We start from the raw sequence: 21,076 nt of genomic DNA, 5'->3' as shown, positions 1-21,076 counted from the left end.
CAAGGGGAGTATGGACTATCGCATGACTTAAACAACCCAAATATCCATTATTAAGAACTGACTGAATACAATGAAGCGTTATAACTGTAAAAATAATTTTTTTAAAAAGCTTTAGGTTAAAACAAAAGTTCTATGTTCTAGTATGGAATGATCACAAAGATACTTTATTTTGTAAATAAAGCAAGCTGTCAACAGTATAAATAGTAAACTATATATATTTTTTCTTTTTATCTTCCTTGCCTCTTTACTTCATCAAAATTAAAAACTTTTGTGCATCAAAGGACACTATCAAGAAAGTGAGACAACCTATATAGAATGGGATAAAATATTTGCAAATCCTGTGTCTGACAAGGGTCTAGTATGTAGAATATATAAAGATTAATAAAAAGACAACCCAATTTAAAAATGGGCAAAGGATTTAAATATTTGAAAAAACTTCTCCAAAGAGGATACATAATAGCCAAAAAGTACACTAAAAGATGCTCAACATCACTAGTCATTGACACCACAATCAGATATTACTTCACACCCACTAAAAGGGTTACATTGAAAAAAAAATAGACAATAAGGAATACTGGGAAGGATGTAGAGAGATTAAAACGCTCATATATGGCTGGTGAGAATGTAAAATGATGCACGTTTGCAGAAAAGTTTGGCAATTCCTCAAAAAAGTTAAATATACGGCTACCTTATGACTCGAGGGTACATATCTAAGAGAAATTAAAATATATGTTCACACAAAAAAAATTATAAATGAAGGTTTAAAACAGCACTTTTCATATTAACAAAGAGTGTAAAAAATCCAAATATCCATCAACTGATGATTTTATAAGACAAAATCTGACAAATTTGGGGGTTCCTCATTCATCTGAGCAGATTCTCCTTAAATTATATGAATGTTTAGTATTTTTCTGAATACATGCATTTCTCTGGTAAGGGGTCCTTAGCTTTCATAATATTCTCAAATAAGCCTGAAATTCACAAAAAATTAAGCAATACTTGTATAATTTAAGCATCACTTTAATAACAGTTAAAAAAATAGACAAGTTAGCCTAACAGCATTATAAAGGAAATATAACAATAAGGTTTGACTCTAATGGATTTTTTAATCCACAGAAGCACCAGGATCTAAAAAGCGGATGTAATTCTTCCTCTACCACGTACCTGAATGGCTAATGCTTCTTGCTGCTGACGGGCTTCTTCTTGGACCTTCTCTAGAGCTGCAGAAAGTTCTTCCTTAGCTTTCATTTCGTGACTCAGAGCAGCTTCCTGTGCCTCACTAGCCTTTGCAGCATTGGCTTTGTGGAGATCAGTAAGTTCTCTTAAAAAAATTAGATTGATTTAAAATAATAAAAATTTAAATAAAAATTAGTTTTATTTAAAATAATATGCAGTAGCCCTGGCCGGTTTGCTCAGTGATTAGTCAGCCCACAGACCAAAGGGTCTCGGGTTTGATTTCAGACAAGGGCATGTACCTTGGTTGCAGGCTCAATCCCTGGCCCCAGTCAGGGCACATGTGTAAGGCAGTCAATCGATGTGTCTCACATCGGTATTTCTCTCTCTCCCCTTCCTCCTTCCCACTCTCTCTAAAAATGGTTCCTAGCAAGTGTGGCTCAGCGATTGTGCATCGATCCAGGAACCAAGAGGTCATAGGTTTGATTCCCAGTCAGGGCACATGCCCGGGTGGTAGGCTCGAACCCCATCAGGCGTTCAGGAAGCAACCTATCAATGATGTTTCTTTCTCATCAATGTTTCTCTCTCGGGTGAGGATTAAGGAAAAAGATAAATTAAGTAAAATAATTTAGAGTAATTACATGGCCAAGGATATGAAGGTTCCATGTAGATTTCCATCAGATTTACAGAATGACGGAGAGTTCACCAAATAATAAACAGTGACTGCAGTTAAGTACTCTCTGTTGAATTTGCTTTGAAAAGTTTCAAGTTCATTTATAGCTAAATTTATGCATTGTCAGTGATCAGATAATAGAAAAAGGATTTCTTCAACATCCTGCATTTAACAGATTGTGAATGAGTTGCATATTTATTCATTTTCTTACTTGTATGCACTGTCAAGAGCAGCCTGAATACTTCGGTTCTTTTCTTCAAGTTCATTCATAGCTACTTGAAGTTGGCCAAGATCTTTCTCTTGACGTTCGACCACAGAATTTAGTTTTTTAATATTTTCTCTATGTTGTTTCTCAACTTCTTCTTTACCATCAAGGACCTATATTATAAAAACAGGCAAAAGTATTCTTCAATAAATAACACTATGGTAAATAAGTGTATTCCAGGAATCTCAAGTATTATAACAAACAATAATCGTAACATTTGTCTATTAAATTGTTGAAAAATACTTCCCATGTGATATATCCCAATAAATCATTCCAAATATTTTATAAGCCACAGTGAACTGTTCATATAGTAAGTAATAACAATTTATATAGAAAACAATTAACATTCACCTGTTTCAAATGTTGCAACTCTTCTTCTAGCTCTTTAACTTTTTTCTTCAGCTTTGCAATAATATTTTCATTTTCTTTGTCTTTAGCTCTTAATTTCTTAATGATGTTAGAACTCTGCAACTGCTGTTTTGAAAGTTTTTCTCCTGGCAATGGCAAAAATGTGTAAGTTCAAATAACAATGATTCCCTAAGAATCTAAATTGAATGTTTCTCTAACCAGTGATTAAAAAAAAAAGATAGGATGTTTTTAAAAATCACAATACTGTAAGCACCAATGTTTTGGATAAGAATTATTAATGAATGCTAGAATTAGTAGGTGGAAGCATGGTGGGAAACGGGATATATACAGTCTTAAAGAAGCATTCCCACATATTTCTTATGAGTTCCAAAAGCAAAGATGTGCTTTTACAATGGAAAACTCTGGCAGTCACTACCATAACGAAACATTATCAATGCCTGTGGTACAGCCTGACATTATGTGTCTACTGATGGGATAAAGTGGCAGGTGCACAATATCACTTATAATATTTCTTATTAGAAATTTGATTTGAATATAATCATGACGTGAAAAATTCCTGAACCTGGGGCACTCTGTAAGACAACTGGCCGGGACTCTACACAGTCTTCAATGTCATGAAGAAGACAGAGCTATCCTAGATGGATGAAGTCATGGCCAAATGCAATGAAATAATGGCCAAATGCAATGTACAAACTTTGAATGGATCTTGAGGCAGGACAAATGACCAGCTATAAAGGTCATTTTTAGAGGCAACTGGGATAAATGATGAAATATATACTGGAATACACTTCTGATTTTCTTATATGTGATTATGATGTGCTTGTGGAGGAAAATTAATTGCCCTTAGGAGATGCAGACGGAAGAATTCAGGAGTGGACTACAGATTCAATGCAATCCTATCAAAATTCCAAGGGCATACTTCATACACACACACACAAAAATAAATAAATCCTAAAATTCATCTGAAACCATAAAAGACCTCAAATAGCAAAAGCAATCCTGGATAAGTACAAAGTCAGAGGTATCACAACATATTACAAAGCTACAGCAATCCAAACAATATGGTACATACATAAAACCAGACATATAGACCAAATGAACAGAATAGAGAGCTTAGAAATAAATCCACACATTTATAGCAACTCATCTTTAACAAGGATGCCGAGAACACACAGTGGGGAAAGGATAGTCTGATAATAAATGTTACTGGGAAATTGAATTTCCACATGCAGAAGGATGAAATTGGACTTTATCATATACCAAATATAAAAATAATTTGAAAACAGATTAAAAACTTAAATGTTAAGGCCTAAAACTGTAAAACTACTAGAAGAAAGCACAGGAAAAAAGCTTGGCATTGGTCTTGGCAATGATTGTTTGGATATGATACCAAAAGCATGGACTACAAAAGCAATAATAAACAAATGTGATTACATCCAAGTAAAAACTACTGCACAGCAAAGACAACCATCAACAGAATAAAAAGACAATCTACATATTAAAATATTTGTCCTTTTGTGTCTGGCTTCTTGTTTTCAAAATTCATCCATGTTACAGAATGTATCAGAATGTCATTCTTCTTTTGGCTCAGTAATATTCCACTGCATGGATATACCACATTTGGTTTATCCATTCATTTGTTGATGAACATTCGAGGTTGTTTACACCTATTGGCTATTATGAGTAATGTTTTAGTGAACACTGGTGTACAAGCATCTGACTAGGGACAATTCCTTTGGGTATATACTTAGGAGTAGAATTGCTGAATCATATGGCAATTGTATTTTTAGCTTTTTAGGAACCTCCAAACCTTTCCATAGTGGCTACACCAGCAATGTTATGAGGGTTCCAATTTTTCCATATCCTCCCCAATACTTATTTTCTGGTTTTTAACTTTTTTTTTTAATTGAACTTATTGGGGGTGACACTGGTTAATAAAATTATGTAGGTTTCAAGTATACAATTCTTTAACACATCATCTGTATATTGTATTGTATGTTTACCACCCCAAGTCATGTCTTCTTTCATCACCATTTATCGCTTCTTTACCATCTTCTACCTCCCCCCCTGTGCCCCCTTTCCATCTAGTAATCACCATACTTTTGTCTGAGTCTCTGAGATTGTTGTTTTTTTCTTAATCCCTTCATCCTTTCCACCCAACCCCACAACCCTCTCCCCTCTGACAGCTAGTTGTCAGTCTATTCTCTGTATCTGTAGGTCTGTTTCTATGTTATTTGTTAGTTTATTTTGTTCATTAGATTCTACACATAAGTGAAATCAATATTTCAATATCTAGAATATACAAATTATTAGACACAAAAAATAGATTAGAGGTTACCAGGGATTAGAGGGAAGAAAAAATGGGGATGTATTGCTTAACGGTTACAGTTTCTATTTGCGGTGATGAAAAAGTTTTGGAAATAGTGATGGTTGCACAACATGGTGAATGTAATTAATGCCACTGAACTGTACACCTAAAAATCATTAAGATGGCAAATTTTGATATACTTTATCACAACTAAAAATAATATAACATACCAAAACCTCTGAATTGTACACTTTAAATGGGCAAACTATATATTGTAATAACTATGCATGGTGTCAGGTGGGTATTAGATTTACTGGGGGAATCACGTCACAAATTACATCAATGTATAACCACTATGATATCCACCTAAAACTAATAGAATATTGAATGTCAAATGTAATGAAAAATAAAAGGCAATCTACAGAATGAAAAAAATAGTTATAAGTCATATATCTGATAAGAGATTAATATCCAACATATATGAAGAACTCATACAACTCAACAACAATAACAAAATTTAAAAATGGGCAAAAGGTATTAATAGACATTTCTTGAAAGACAAAAATGGTCAGCAGGTATATGAAAAAGTGATCAACACCATTAATCATCAGGGAAATGCAAATCAAAACTACAATGGAATATCACCTCAGACCTGTTAGAATAGTTATTATCAAAAAGACAAAAAAAAAAAAAATAGCCTAGCTGGTGTGGCTCAGTGGTTGAGCATTGACCTATGAACCAGGAGGTCACCATTCAATTCCTGGTCAGGGCACATGTCCAGGTTGCAGTCTTGATCCCCAGTAGGGGGCATGCAGGAGGCAGCCAATCAATGTTTCTCTCTCATCAATGTTTCTCTCCCTTCTTCTCTGAAATCAATAAAAAAATATATTTTTTGAAAGACAAAAAATACGTATTGGCAAGAATGTAAAAAAAAGGAAACCCTTGTACATTACTAATGGGAATGTAAATTGGTGCAGCCATTATGGGAAACAATATGGAGATTCCTCAAAAAATTAAAAGTAGAACTACCTTATAATCTAGCAATCCCACTTCTAAGTATATAACCAAAGAAAATGAAATCACCATCTCAAAGAGATGTCTGCATTCCCATGTTCACTGTAATATTATTCACAATAGCCAAGATATGGAAACAACCCAGTGTCTGTCAATGGATGAATGCATGTGGTGTATAAAGGAAATGTGTTATGGCCCTGGCCTGTGTGGCTCAGCTGGTTGGAGCATCGTCCCGACTGAAAGGTTGTGGGTTTGATCCCTAGCTGAAGTCCCTAGTTGGGATGTTTACAGGAGGCAACCAATCGATGTTTCTCTCTCTTTCTCAAATCAATAAGCATGTCCTCAAATAAAGATTTTTTTAAAAACGAAGTGTGGCGTGTGTGTATGTGTGTAAATGTAATATTATTTAGCCTTAAAAAATAAGGAAATCCTGCTATTTGCAACAACATGGATAAACCTAGAGGAAGAAATAAAATAAGCCAGGCACAGATACTGCATGATATCACTTATATCTAGAATCTAAAAAGTTGAATTCATAGCCCTAGCTGGTTTGGCTCACTGGGTAGAGCGTCAGCCTGCAGACTGAAGGGCGCCAGGTTCAATTCTGGACAAGGGCACATGACCGGGTTGCGGGCTCGATCCCCAGTGTCGGGTGTGCAGGAGGCAGCCGATCGGTGATTCTCTCTCATCATTGATATTTCTGTCTCCCTCTCCCCCTCCCTTCCTCTCTGAACTAAATAAATAAATAAATCTCATCAGACAGTAAAAAAAAAGTTGAACTCATAGAAGCAGAGAATTGAATGGTGGTTAGCAGGAGGGGCGGGGGGATGGGGAGATGTTGGTCAAAGGGTATACAAAGATTCAGTTTTGCAGAATGAGTAAGTTCTGGAGATCTTATGTATAGCATGAAAACCGAAATTAAAAATACTACATTGTACACTTGAAATTTGCTAGAAGAATACACCTTAACCACACACAAAAAAGGGTGATTATAAAGGTGAGTGATATGTTAATTAACTGTGTAATCATTTCACAATATATACATATATCAAAAATCATGATGTATACCGTAAATATATACAATTTTTCTCAATTATACTTCAATAAAGCTGAAAAAAAAGAATTTAGGAATGAAATGTTATGTTATGTCACCTACTTTCAAATGCTTGGCAAGCCCTAGCAGGTTTGGCTCAGTGGATAGAGGGCTTGCAGACTGAAGGGTTCCAGGTTCGATTCCATTCAAGGGCACATGCCCAGGTTGCTGGCTCCCTCCCCACTGGGGGGCGTGCAGGAAGCAGCCAATCAGTGATTCTCTCTAATAATTGATGTTTCTATCTCTCTCTCCCTCTCTCTTCCTCTCTGAAATCAACAAAAATGTATTAAAAAAGAAAACACACCACAAACAAAACAAAAAAATGCTTGGCAAAAAGTGTAGTTAGTGTATACAGAAAGATATGGAGGTGTTGCTAAATGTTAATAGTTGATGAATCAAGGTAATCCACTGTAGCATGCTTTCAGCTTTGAGTCTTTTAGTTTTTCAACTGTGAATTTAAAAATACCTCTGGGGGATACAGAAGCAGTATGTAAGTACTCCCATAAAAAAATCGTGCTAGCCCAGCCAGTGTGGCTCAGCGGTTGAGCAGTGACCTATGAACCAGGAGGTCAATATTCGATTCCAGGTCAGGGCACATACCCAGGTTGGAGGCGTGATCCCCAGTAGGGGGCATGTAGGAGGCAGCTCATAAATGATTCTCTCTCATCATTAGACATTAAAATTTTTTTTGTTAATCCTCACCCAATATTTTTCCATTAATTTTTAGAAAGAGTGGAAGGGAGGAGGAGAGACAGAGAGAGAAACATTGAAGAGAGGAGAGGGAGAGGGAGAGAGAGAGAGAGCGAGAGAGAGAGAGAGACAGACAGACAGACATCGATTGGTTGCCTCCTGCATCAGCCCTGACCAGGGCCAGGGATCATGCCTTTGACTGGAATCACACCCAAGACCCTTCAGACCATGGGCCAACACTCTATCCACTGAGCAAAACTGGCTAGGGCGATATTAGTATTTTTAATAATAAAACCGTGTACTTAGCCTTTCCCTCAATCTCTAACGTTGTAGCATAAGGCAGTTAGTGACTTCAAGGTGTTTTAATAAACTCTGCCTTTATTTTTCTATTTCAGTGCTTAGACTGTGTTTGATAATTATGTTTGTACCTATATTTCACTCTTCTAAAGGACACCAGGGTGTATTGTATTTATTACTATATCAAACATAACATCTGATACGCTGTTAAATAATAGCATAACAAAATAATCCGAAAGAGAACAAAAAAAGCCCAGAGTAAGTAAGAGGAAGGAAATAATAATGGTCAGAGTAGAAATAAATGACAAAAAGACTAAAAAAAACAATAGAAATGATCAATGAAACCAAGAGCTGGCTCGTTGAAAAGATAAACAAGATTGATGGACCTTTAGCCAGACTCATCAAGAAACAAAGAGAGAGGACCCAAATAAATAAAATCAGAAATGAAAGAGGCAAGAACACAACTAAGATCATAGAAACACAATGAATTGTAAGAAAATACTTTGAAGATCTCTATGCCAACAAACTGGACAACCTGGGTGAAATGGACAAATTCCTAGAAACATACAATCTTCCAAAACTCAATCAGGAAGAATCAGAAAACCTCAATAGGCAATAACAACTGATGAAATTGAAGCAGTAATCCAAACACTCCCAGCAAACAAAAGCGCTGGATCAGATGGCTTCATGGTAAGTTTTACCAAACTTTTAAAGAAGAATTAACACTAATCCTCCTCAAACTATTCCAAAAAATTCAAGAGGAGGGAAGACATCCAAGCTCTTTTTATGAGGCCAGCATTCTCCTAATCCCAAAACCAGATAAAGACACTACAAAGAAAGAAAATTATAGGCCAATATCCCTGATGAACACAGATGCTAAAATCCTCAAAAAAATATTAGCAAATAGGATCAAGCAATACATTAAAAAGATCATACATCATGACCAAGTGGGATTTATTCCAGGGATGCAAGGATGGTTCAATATTCGAAAATCAATAAACGTGATACACCACATAAATAAAAATGAAGGATAAAAATCATATGATCATATCAATAGACACAGAAAAAGCATTTGACAAAATCCAGTATCCATTTATGATAAAAACTCTCAGCAAAGTGGGAATAGAGGGATCATACCTCAACATAATAAAGGTCATATGACAAACCTATAGCCAACATAATACTCAATGGGCAAAAACTAAAAGCATTTCCCTTAAGATTAGGAACACACAGGGATATTGCTTTCACCACTCTTATTCAACACTAGAGGCCTGGTGCATGACATTCATGCACTGGGGGAGGGGAGCGGGGGGGAAGGAGCCGGGGGAGGTCCTTCAGCCCGGCCTGCACCCTTTCGAAGTCCAGGAGCCCTCCAGGGATGTCTGATTGACTGCGGGGAGCGGGCCTAAGCTGCAGGCGGACATCATTAGCGCTGCCACTGAGGCAGGTCGTGGTGTTCACCAGCCGTCAGTCTGGCTTGTAGCTGAGTGGCGCTCCCTCTGTGGGAGCGCACAGACCACCAGGGGCAGCTCCTGTGTTGAGCGTCTTGGTTTAAATGATAGGCTGTGCCCAACTGGTGTGGCTCAGTGGCTGAGCGTCAACCTATGAACCAGGAGGTCACAGTTCGATTCCAGGTCAGGGGACATGCCTGGGTTGCAGGCTCGATCCCCATTGGGGGGCATGCAGGAGGCAACTGATCAATGATTCTCTCTCATCATTGATGTTTCTTTCTCTCTCTCCCTCACCTCTCCTCTCTGAAATACAATGGGGAACCTAGCCAGCAACCCAAGCATGTGCCCTTAACCCTTTGAGTGCCAACCAATATCCTAGGAACTATGCTAAAATTGCCAAGGCATTTTGAGGTTAAGGTTTTTAAATTTTTTTTCCCACATAAAGAGTGAACTACTAGCATCTAATAGTGACACTGCAGGAGGAGCGTGACTGCACTCCCAGCACTTTTGGTGAAAGACAGAAGGAGTGCGATTGCGCTCCCCGGCACTCTAGGGGTTAACTAGAATCGAATCCAGGATCCTTCAGTCCGCAGGCTGATGCTCTATCCACTGAGCCAAACCAACTAGGACAATAAAGATATTTTTTAAAAAATAAATAAATAAATGACAGGCTGTAAGACCTGTTACAAGCTTGCTTCAGGAGGCACAAACTTCTATTTTTCAGGGAATTATTAATTTCCCTCTCTAGGAAAAAAATGCTACATTATGTGTATATCTGCCTCTGTACATCTTGCTCCTCATTCTTCCATAAATTATAACCTACCATTTCTGAGATTTAAGTGCAAACCTTACTTGCTTCCAATGTTTTTTTATTAGGAAGCAGCAGCTAGTTATGTTGTAAGTATTTTTCCTATCTTTACCAGATTTTTCATAATCAATTAAATACGCACCTTCTTCCAATAATCCTCGGATCTGCTCATCTTTCTCTTTCAAAAGGTCTGAAGTTTCACTACAATTTAATCTAGTCGCAAGTTCTTCTTTCATAGTTTTGATTTCCTAATTAAAAAAAATAATAATGTAAATACCATAAAGAATTACTTTCATTCTGGGCATATTTTTCAATTATCTTCCATATTCCCAAAAGTCATCAATAATCACATTCTTGATAAGAATTCATAAGTTTTGTTCTGTTACCCTGAATTTATTACCTTGGTTAATTAAGACTAAGGAAACAGCTTTGAAAATGATATAGAAAATCTGAATTCAGATATAAACAGGTTTTAATATGGAAATGGAAATGAGAATAAGTTACCTTTCAATACTCAATTCTTGAGTTTCTCTACCTACATTTTCTACAAACATTATAATTGGAACAACACTTCAAACAGTACATGTCTCCATTTCTCACTGTACTTCTTTTCCTTATTAAAACTCACACTACTAGCGTGTTGTGAAATGAAAGGAAAACCATGATTATATAAAGTTTGATCTACTTTAATAAAGCGGAGATTCAGCAGAAATATTTCAAGATAGTTTATCTTTAAAAGCTACAATGGAGAAGTACGATGAGATGGAAAGTCTTCTATAATTTAAAATTTGGTTTTAAGAGATGCTCTGGAATTAAAAATAGCTAAAAACAACTAACATTTATTAGGTATGTAAAGCATACTTTGTATCCATTATCTTTTAATCCTGACAGCAATCCTATGAGGGAGGCAAGTACTGTATGATTCAACTACACAAACAAGAAAACTGAGACTCAGAAAGATTGAGTAAACTTTCAAGGTCAGAGTGAAGACTTGAAACCAGGTCTGTGGAACCCCAGAGCCCATGCTCTGAACCACCCATAACATCGCTATCCATTTCCAATTGTCAAAATTTTGATTCACACATCAAGGTCCAGTAAGAACGTCATGTCTTCCGTGAAACCTTCCTCAATTACCCTAGTCAGAATCCATCCTCTATCATACCATTCCAAACTGCTTATTCATCTGTATAACTTATTTAATTCTGCCTCGTACTTTACAGTTGTTGACATTGTCTTCTATCACTAGAAAAGCAAATTTGTCACTTAAGGTAATTCAATTTACCTTTGAATGAATGGCCTATGGCTCTTAAGCAGGTCATACATGGCAATACATATAAAAGTGTGTTAAAATTTAGGGCCCAAGTTTTTTCCTTTACAGTTAATGGTTTCAATCTATTTTAGATCTATAATTCAAAGTGCACTATAGGAAACAAACATTACTTAAAATCCAATTTCTTGATTAAACTGAACCAGATGAAATACAGTAGGGACAAGAAGAGGTAACTTGGTTAGGTAGTCTCAGGTTATTACTGTGTCTGAAATGAACTAGCTAGTTAAAACAACCAAGCAAATGGAGGTATATGACATATTTCTTTTCTGTAAGAGTATATGCAGAAAAATTATATTAACATTAACAGTGGTCAAGAAGGGGAAAGGCAACCTAACTGAGAATGGCAAATGCTAAGAAATATGATTACTCACAGTTGGATTACAAGCAATAATGACTAACCTTAGTTGGTTACCAATTTCTGAAATAACCAACTGTTCCAAATGATAAGACTCAGAACAATGGTCCCCAACTAGGAGTGATTTGACTCCAAGGGGAACATTTGGCAATGTCTGCTAACATTTTCAATTAGCGCAGCTGAGGGGAAGAGGAGGACGGCAATAGGGAAGGGTGATACTGTCATCTGGTATGTAGGGCCTGGGATGCTGGTCAGCACCCTACCATGCACAGGACAGCTCTATACAACATAAAATTATATACCACAAAATGTCAACAGTGCTAAGGTTGAGAAATCCTACATTAGAATAAATAAATGTTATGCCCCCCAAGAGTTAATATATTTTAAAATTACTTTGACTTGAAGAAATATGTATGTTTGAAGTAGTAGAAAATTAACAAACCAGAGTAATGATAAATTTTATTTAGAGGGACCATTTAGACTTGTATTATTTACTTTCATGAAATTATCATTTATAAAACTTAGTCTAGTGATCCTTGCTATATATTTTGCAAGGACTTATAAATTACACAGACAAGTATTTGCTTAGAATTTTTTAAAGTATCAAAATTTATCATTTTAAAGGTATTGAAAAATTTACAAATTACGTGTTAATATTCTATAGTATCCCTTTACTCTTACCTCTCTTTTTTCCAATACCAAAATACAATGAAGGCACTGCTCAAAAATCTATGTCCCTATAGAGTTTAATTAATATTATTTTAAACTTCCATTACCTTTTTAGCAGCATCCCTCTCTTTGCAGGCTAGCTGAACTTTCTTTTCTGCTTCAGCAATTCTCTGAGCAAACTCATCTTTCAAGGAAGAAATGCTGCTGCTTTCTTCTTTCACTCTGAACATTTCACTAAATTTAAAATAATACTGAGACTGAGGATACTTGTTTAAACATTCCGAAGGTAACAAAATGAGTTCAGTTTGCAAAAGGAAAATGACATTGTCTTCAACACATGCTATAATAAAGTAGATTAGTTTTAGTCCTGTCAACTTTTCAGAGAAAAATTACCCGCTTAATTTATTTTAAAACACCTGAAAGAAAACCCATTAATCACTGAAAATGTCAACAATGTTTGATATGTAAAAATAAGATAAAAGTAAATGAGATTTTTCATTTTGAATCTTATGTCACATTTTACCAATCACCTTCATAAAGCAAGTCAATACTCAGTATATTTTTAAAAACTGTAATATCACTGTTTTAAATCTCTAATACTAAAATATTATTAATAAGGGAAAAAAGGTTGGTGTGGTTTTTTTTTTGCAAAATACCTCTCTTCAATGCCAAAGGTAATATGGTCACGATAATGTGAGGAGAAAAGTAATATCTAAAGTTAGAATTGAAATGCTATTCAAATTTTAATAATTATAAACAAGTTAAATTATAAACCATTTTAATTTAAATAATTATAAACAAGTTAAATTATAAATCATTTTCTTAAGTAATATCCAAGTGTATGGGCTTTTATGAAATGTAAAAAATGACTCACATTTGTAAAATACTTACTCTTTCAGATTATCATAAGCTTCTTCTAGAAGTGCTTTTTCTTTACTAAGAGATAATAACTGAGCCTCCCTTTTGTCCAGTTTCTCGTTCAGAAATGCAACTTTCTAGACAAGGAGCATGACAAAAGTCAAACATTTAACATGCAGTGACGAGTTGAAAAGTAACTAACCACTATAATCAATAAAACAGCATTATCTCATAAAAAGAATCAAATACTGAGAACAAAATGAATACAGCACAAGAATTCATACACAGCTTGTAGGAGAGTATAAAGTAGTACAAGCACTTAGCAGGTGGGAGTATAAATTAGTAAACCACTTAGAAAAACTATCAGGCAATATCTAACTAAAGATGTAGAAAATTCTACTTTTAGGTCTACCTTAGAGAAAAAACTTGCTGCGTGTGTTATACAAAAATACCTACAGTAGTTAGTAACAGCAAAACTTGAAAAGAGTGTGCATATTTCACCAAGAGAGGAAGAGAGAGATGTGATAAAAAATCCTATATAATAAAAGCTTAATATGCTAAGTGTCCAGTCGTCCAGTCCTCTGTTCAACCAGTCAAAGCGTGATATGCTAATGACATGCTAAGGCTGCACAACCGCTCACTATGACATGCACTGACCACCAGGGGGCAGATGCTCCAACCGGTAGATTAGCTTGCTGCTGGGTTCAAGCCGATAGGGACTGAGCGAGATGGGCCAGTCATGCCCTGGAGTCCTCCCACGGTCCCTCCCCAGCTGGCCAACCTTCCATGTCCCTCCCCGGCCCTGATTGTGCACTGGTGGGGTCCCTCAGCCTGGCCTGATCCCTCTCGCAATCCAGGACCCCTCGGGGATGTCAGAGAGCCAGTTTCGGCCTGATCCCACAGGCCAGGCCGAGGGACCCCACTGGAGCACAAATTCGTGCACCAGGCCTCTAGTAAATAAATAAACGAAGGGCTTCAAAGCCTCTAATAACGTTCTATATCTTAGCAGGGCAGTGGGTATACAAGTGTATGTTTTTCCATATTATTCTTTAATCCAAACATATAACATGTAACCTTTTAAATATAATACACTACATTTAAAAAGTAACTTTAGAAAATCCATAGGTATGCAATTTTAAAATCTCCAGAATATATTGGAATAAAATAAGCTAAGCTAAAAGAAATGGTTATTAGATCCTGCTGGAGCAGTGATACACTTATTGAAGGGGAAAAAATGGTGCCTTTTATACTAAAAAAAATTAACTTACTTGATTTAAGTCTAGATTAATCTAGGAATCACTTATCTTCTTAAAATAGTTCAAAAATATCTTATTGGAATAAATAGTATTGTTTTCTAGGAATTCAAACTGCTAGTAAAACTGCAGCAAGGCATTTCATTTGTGAATATTAGACCCAGGTAAGAGAGGCTGGCACTTTTTTACATAAGTAATTCAGCACATGGCATTTACAGGGCAGTTCTTCAAACATCCTATATTTCTCGGAGGAGGCTATCAAAGATGCCACATGCGGCCTGGCTGGCGTACCTCAGTGGTTGAGTGCCGACCTATGAACCAGGAGGTCATGGTTCAATTCCTGGTCAGGGCACATGCTGGGTTGCGGGCTCAATCCCTAGTGTTGTTTGTACAGGAGACAGCCAATCAATGATTCTCTTTCATCATTGATGTTTCTATCTCTCTCCCTCTCCTTTCCTCTCTGAAGTCAATAAAAATACATTAAATAAGTAAAAAAAATAAACACATGATTAAATCTCTGAAGAGTATCCAAAAACCCTCTTGCACTTTCTAGAGTTACCTTGCAAATGTCCTCCTCCTCAGAAAGTGCTTCTGGCTGACTTCCTGCAGCTTCGCACTGCTCAGCCACCTTGTCTAAGACAGTGTGTCCTTCATTTATTGGCGGAGAAGAAACCAAGATATCAGGCTGTTCACAGTTCACAGGAGTTGCACTCCGTCCACTTTCTTCCATTTCTGTTTCCTCAGTGGGTATAACTGTTTCATTTACTTCTTCCTCAGATTTTCCTTCAACAGGTTCAACTACTTTAGTCTTTGGGGTTGAAGGATTAACTATAATAGGTACTAAAGCATAACCCTTGCCTGACAATTCGTCGTCTGAATTGATTTCACTTACACTTCGGCTATCTAATGACTGTACACTAAACGAGTCTATTCTTTCAAAAGCATCAGATGAGCAGCAACTCTCAGTGAGTTTGGGGAAGTCGTCTAAACGATTATACTCAGGACAAGCAGATGCTGAAAGAAGCTGAAAAGATGTCTGCATCAAGTGAAGACTTGATTTTGAATCTGTAGTCTCTTGTCTCGAACTTGCTGAGCTCTCACTTATTACACTTTCATGATCTAGAACTTCGATATCACTGGTAGTAGAAGTACCTGAGGAGAAGGTACTAACGGGAGGAGAAGGTGTATTGCTCTGTCTGTCTTCGTGTTTCTGTTCCTTTGCTTCTGAAGCTATGTCCTTTGTTTCTGCTGTGGGAGACTGCGTAGACATGTTAGATGCACTTTCCCTAGTGGTTTTAACATTAATTACACTCTCAGATACTTTCAAACTTGTGGTTGACACCTTCATATCAGAATCTTTATTAACGGTTTCTCCATGCTCGCCTTCAGTTTTAGGTGACAGAGTGGCGACTGCCCGATTTTCCCCAGGGGATACACAGGGAAAAGAGTCAGTCCCTTTTGACTCAGTTGTTTCAGGTGTTCTTGACCCTCCAGTGTGCACGGTCTCTTGTAAGGTGCTTTTCACTTCTTCTTCTGGTCTCTGTGATTTAGCCGGCGGTTTGGATACCACTGGACTCTTCTGAATGGTCTGGACATCCGCTGGCGAGAGAAAGGCACTGAAGAAATTTTCAGATTCATCTACCACCGTTCTCCGAACTGGCTTTGTAATTGCTTTGGGAGAGGCTGCTGGTTGACTCTGCGGCTCTGCGTTTGATTTTATTCCCCAGGTTGAAGTATCCCATCCTCCACTGACAGGGGGACTTATTCCTTTGACAAAAAAATATATATATACATATTTAAAAATAAAAATTATATATATTATACAACAATCATTATTGTTAGTCAATATAAATATGTTAAAAAAAGAAAGTCAATGGAATATAATTTATAATTTGTCCCTGTCAAACTCCTTGCCTACTATATAATTAATTAGTTAGTGGGTTAACTTTGGACCTTAAAGAGGAAAATTGGTATGCATCTGTCCAAAAGAAACTAAAAACAAAGATAAAAACTAGACAAGGCCTGGACTACCAAAGCAAGTATATTATTCTCTCCCACAACAAATCAAGAAAATAATGGTATGTTCTAAAACATGCTAAGCCCAAGATACAATTGATATTACCTTCTATTAAGTTAGTTTCATATTAATTTTATTCTTGTAATATCAAGAATAAAACATAGTTATGAGCTAGACAAGAGAGCAACACTAAAAATCTGAACCAAAATACTGGTGACAAATGTCTTTTCAAAAGATCAAAGTAAACTGATGGGGACAGTAACTTGAAATTCATTTTCAGTCACTTAATAACAAGCTCATTCTCCAAGTCCCACTTTCCAAATCCACTCCATGAGAAAGTTTTGTTCTAATTGCTAAATTATGTCAGCAATTAGTAGGTCATATGAATTTCATAAATGTGCATTTTTATTAAAATTACTGCTCTTTGATATAGATGGTAACTTACACTAGAATTTTTTAAAAACAGGAAAAATATCGCTGGGTAAAAAAAAGGTAATTGTATTAGTCATGGACATGTATGCTACTAAAAAACCCAATGATAAACCAAAAATGGCATATTCCCTAAAATGTTTAAAGAATTCATTTTTTTAAATTATGCCTTTTCTATATTTAAAAGTGGCTGAGAATTATCACAAATTATGCACAATTAGAAGTTGGTGGCCAGAACACAAATACCTAAAAACTCCTACAAACTGCCAAGCCCTATATTAAAGTCTATCCTTTAATATGACTTTGGCGGCATATAGAAAACTTCAGTTTAAGGACATAGTTTATATCCACTTGTTCAGCATATTAAAACAATGTAAAAAGGTGAAAACCAAAATTTAAGATGCAAATGAACAAGCAAGAATAAGTCTGCTAATTTAGTTTAAGTCACCTTAATGAATTATAGAAGTCAAATTTGCCTCTTGGAAAATGTTTTATATAAAGCCCAGGTTATCTGATATCCACTTAAAATACTCCTTTCTGGCCCGGCAAGCATGGCTCACGGTTCGATTCCAGCCAGGGGCACATGCCCAGGTTGCAGCTCAAACCCCAGTGTGGAGCCTGCGGGAGGCAGCAGATCAATGATTCTCTCTTCATTGATGTCTGTCTGTCTGTTTCTCTCTCTCCTTCTCCCCTTCTCTCTGAAATGAATAAAAATATATTTTTAAAAAATACTACTTTCGGAAGACTGGTCATGTTGTAATCATGGCAATGTAAAATAAAAATAGGTGATCAATAAATATTAATGGCATTTCACTAAAATCCGAGTCTATTCTGGATAACATTTTAAAAAATGATTATATAGCCCTGGCTGGTGTAGCTCACTGGGTTGGGCTGCATCCCGTGCACCAAGAGATTGCCAGTTCCAATCCCGGTCAGGGCACGTGCCGAAGTTGCAGGTTCGATCCCTGGTCCGGCGTGTGCACGAGGCAAACGATCAATTGTTTTTCCTCTCACATGGATGTTTTTCTCTCCCTTCCTTTCTCTCTAAAACTCAATAAAAAATATTTTAAAAACAATAAAAATTTAAAACGAATTATAAAGCACAATTCAAGCCCCAGGTTTCATAGAAAGAGTATTCTTATATTTAAAACTTACTGTCTCCTTTAAAGTTCAGTAATTAAAAATGTGGGATACCTATGGAAAGGGCAGTTGAGCTACTCCAACAAGTTCTGACATCCTGTAATAGAGTAATCGGATCCTGACAGTAGACATGGGCCAAAAAGTCTCAAAATGTGGAACCTCAGATTCAGGTCCTGACTTTTCAGCGACGTGAAATTAGGAACAAAACCGGGAAAGGAGTCGCTAGGAATAACTTGCTCCTTCCCAGGGGCCACACAGCCAGACCCGCACGCCTTTACCCCCACAAAAGGCTAACGTTTCGGACACGCAGAGCCAAGCGCAGCCCGAGACCCTGCGAGGGTGGGCGGCCCCCGGACAGACCCACGTCGGCCGCGCACACGCCCGCCGCGCCCGGCGCCTGGATGAGCCTCGGTTTCCCGCGGGAAACACTGACCACGCGACCCTCCCTGGGGAGGGGCGGCCGCCCGCGGACTGGGGCGCCCCCCTTTTCCCGGAGGCCGAGCTCGGGGCGCGGGGCCCAGGCCCGCAGGCCCGCCCCCGGCCGCGGCAGGGAGGACCGCGGGGCGCTGCCGCGGGAAGGGGCCGCGCGGACCCGCCCGCCCCGCCGTATCCGGATCCCCGTACCCGGATCCCCGTACCCGGATCCCCGTACCCGGATCCCCGTAGGGGATGGTCTGGGCCCAGGCGCCCGGCTCCTCCTCCTGGATGTCCAGGACCCTGTCGATGGACTTCTGCGCCTGGGACAGGGCCTGCTTGGCGAAGCTGGAGAGCTGCGACGCGTTGAACCAGCTCATCCTCCCGCCGGGCCGGCCAGCCCGCAGGCGCGGGCCCGGGAGCGTGCGGGACCGGCCTCGCCCCTCCTGCTCTCGGCGGGCCTTCAGCGGGCGCCCATGACCGTCTCCGAGCCGCGGGCTACCCCCAGCCCTTCCCACCCCAGACGACTGGACGCACTGCGCATGCGCCGGCTACTTCCACGTCCACAACCACCAGAGCTCGGAGTTCCGACGGTGGGCGGAAGCCGAAGCACGCTGACGTCACATCCGGAGCCCAGAGTTGCCATTAGTTACCGGAGAACGCGGAACGGTTTCCCTTGATAGTGAATTTAGGGGTAGAGCAGGAGTTCTCAGCAGTTTTCCCGTGAGTTCCTTCCTAGAAATTTGCTCGCTATACTAAGAACTAGCGCCTTGCCAACAATAATTGCAAACAAATGAAGTTTGGGAAGCGCACTTCTACTTAGCGCTTTGCCTCAAATATTTACTTATGTGCTACGTGGTGGTAAGAAGAAACCCTGGGTTTGGGGATATACCTAGAAATACTACACTTTGTGTTAAAAAACCTGACCCAGCCCACCTGAGCGAAAAGGCCATCTTCCACGAGTTTACAGGCTGGAACAAGGGTGTAGAAGGCACCATCTCTCCCTTACAATAGAGGTCCTCCCTCTGCCCCTGTCAAAACAAACCTGGGAAGCACTAAGCTTATTCCTCTCTTAATGTGTACTGTGCATATTACTTAAAATACCACTGTTTCTGCATGCAGTCCTCAAACATCTAGCTATATGAAGAAATCTAATTGGTGCCCTTCCTAATCTAATCAGAGGCTGTTTGGTTTGGCCCTATAGTGTTAAAGGTAAAATTCTACCAACATTTAAAAACCAGATTTCATACAAAAATCCAAATTTCCAGTTGATTTTGAAAAAATAAGGATTCCAACATGGAAAACACAGATAAAGTGATTGCCCTTTTTAACAAGTGCTTTTCATTCCAAGGTTGGGGGAAGGTGAGAGAGGGTGAAGGGGAGGGAGGAGGCAGGATGTGTTGATGTAAGGAAACTTGACTTGGGGCAATGCACAATACAATATACAGATGATGTATTATAGAATGTACCAGAGGCCCAGTGCATGAAATTCGTGCACTGGGGGCGGGGGAGCCCGGCCTGCGCCCTCTTGCAGTCTGTGCAGTCTGGGAGCCCTTGGGGGAGCAGGCCTAAGTCATCAGTCGGACATCCTTAGTGCTGCTGTGGAGGCAGGAAAGGTTCCCTCCACACCACTGCGCGGGCCAGCCGTGAGCCCGGCTTCTGGTTGAGCACACTGACCACCAGGGGGCAGCTCCTGTGTTGAGTGTCTGCCAACTGGTCATTCTGCCATTTGGTTGATTTGCATATTAGCCTTTTATTCTATAGGATTATAGAAAAATACTTTTCACTCCAGTTTGCCACAGACCCTAACTAATCTTATTGTATTCTTATTACACCCCCCCTTGCTGTGGTTATTTACCTTACCTGTCCCTTCCCCATATTTGAGGATTTTACCCCACTGCAAGGAACTATTTTTCTTTTAAAATCCCTTCCAATACCTCTAATTGTACATTTTTGGATAAATGACCTAAACTCTCTAAAACTATTCAGCTCTTAGATGAAGATATTGTCAACTTCTTACAAGTCTACTTTTTTTTCTGTAAGGACATGTATTTGCAAGTTATGGAGATAAAGGAAGGGCCATTGGAGCTTGGGAATGAGGAGGCTAATGGTGTGGTGCCTGGGGCAGGGAGGAGGTGGGGGAAGGGAAAGGAAAAGGGAAGGGCATGCTCTCAGGAGAGCCCTTACAAGTCTACTTTGAGAATGATTATAAAAGTGCTAGATGTGCCGAAACCGGTTTGGCTCAGTGGATAGAGCGTCGGCCTGCGGACTGAGGAGTCCCAGGTTCGATTCCGGTCAGGGGCATGTACCTGGGTTGTGGGCACATCCCCAGTGGGGGGTGTGCAGGAGGCAGCTGATCAATGTTTCTCTCTCATCGATGTTTCTAACTCTCTATCTCTCTCCCTTCCTCTCTGTAAAAAATCAATAAAATATATTAAAAAAAAAAAGTGCTAGATGTTAGTTTCTTCAC

The 21,076-nt window shown here is 38.6% G+C and overlaps 1 protein-coding gene across 4 annotated transcripts in view; it reads right to left on the bottom strand.

Annotated features, from left to right (window-relative positions):
- The window catches only part of TMF1 (TATA element modulatory factor 1), a 37,422-nt gene extending 18,276 nt beyond the window's left edge, over positions 1-19,146 (bottom strand). For 2 of the 4 annotated variants that reach the window (XM_036331602.1, XM_036331603.1), the window contains exons 1-8: positions 18,845-19,145; positions 15,166-16,373; positions 13,387-13,490; positions 12,603-12,729; positions 10,284-10,389; positions 2,463-2,605; positions 2,058-2,224; positions 1,165-1,321 (exon numbers count right to left, since the gene is read on the bottom strand). In XM_036331602.1, coding sequence (XP_036187495.1) covers positions 1,165-1,321; positions 2,058-2,224; positions 2,463-2,605; positions 10,284-10,389; positions 12,603-12,729; positions 13,387-13,490; positions 15,166-16,373; positions 18,845-18,986 — 2,154 coding nt within the window. In that variant the 5' untranslated portion in view covers positions 18,987-19,145. Of the gene's footprint in view, positions 1-1,164; positions 1,322-2,057; positions 2,225-2,462; positions 2,606-10,283; positions 10,390-12,602; positions 12,730-13,386; positions 13,491-15,165; positions 16,374-18,830 lie in introns of all 4 variants that reach the window. The other 2 variants (XM_036331604.1, XM_036331605.1) reach the window with 2 other exon arrangements.
- Positions 19,147-21,076: the final 1,930 nt, after the last annotated feature.

The sequence above is a fragment of the Myotis myotis genome, unplaced genomic scaffold (genome assembly GCF_014108235.1).
Source record: "Myotis myotis isolate mMyoMyo1 unplaced genomic scaffold, mMyoMyo1.p scaffold_m19_p_13, whole genome shotgun sequence".
NCBI classification, from domain to species: Eukaryota; Metazoa; Chordata; class Mammalia; order Chiroptera; family Vespertilionidae; genus Myotis; species Myotis myotis.
The sequence above is the reverse complement of the archived record's forward strand: the minus strand, read 5'-3'. Positions and strand labels throughout refer to the sequence as shown.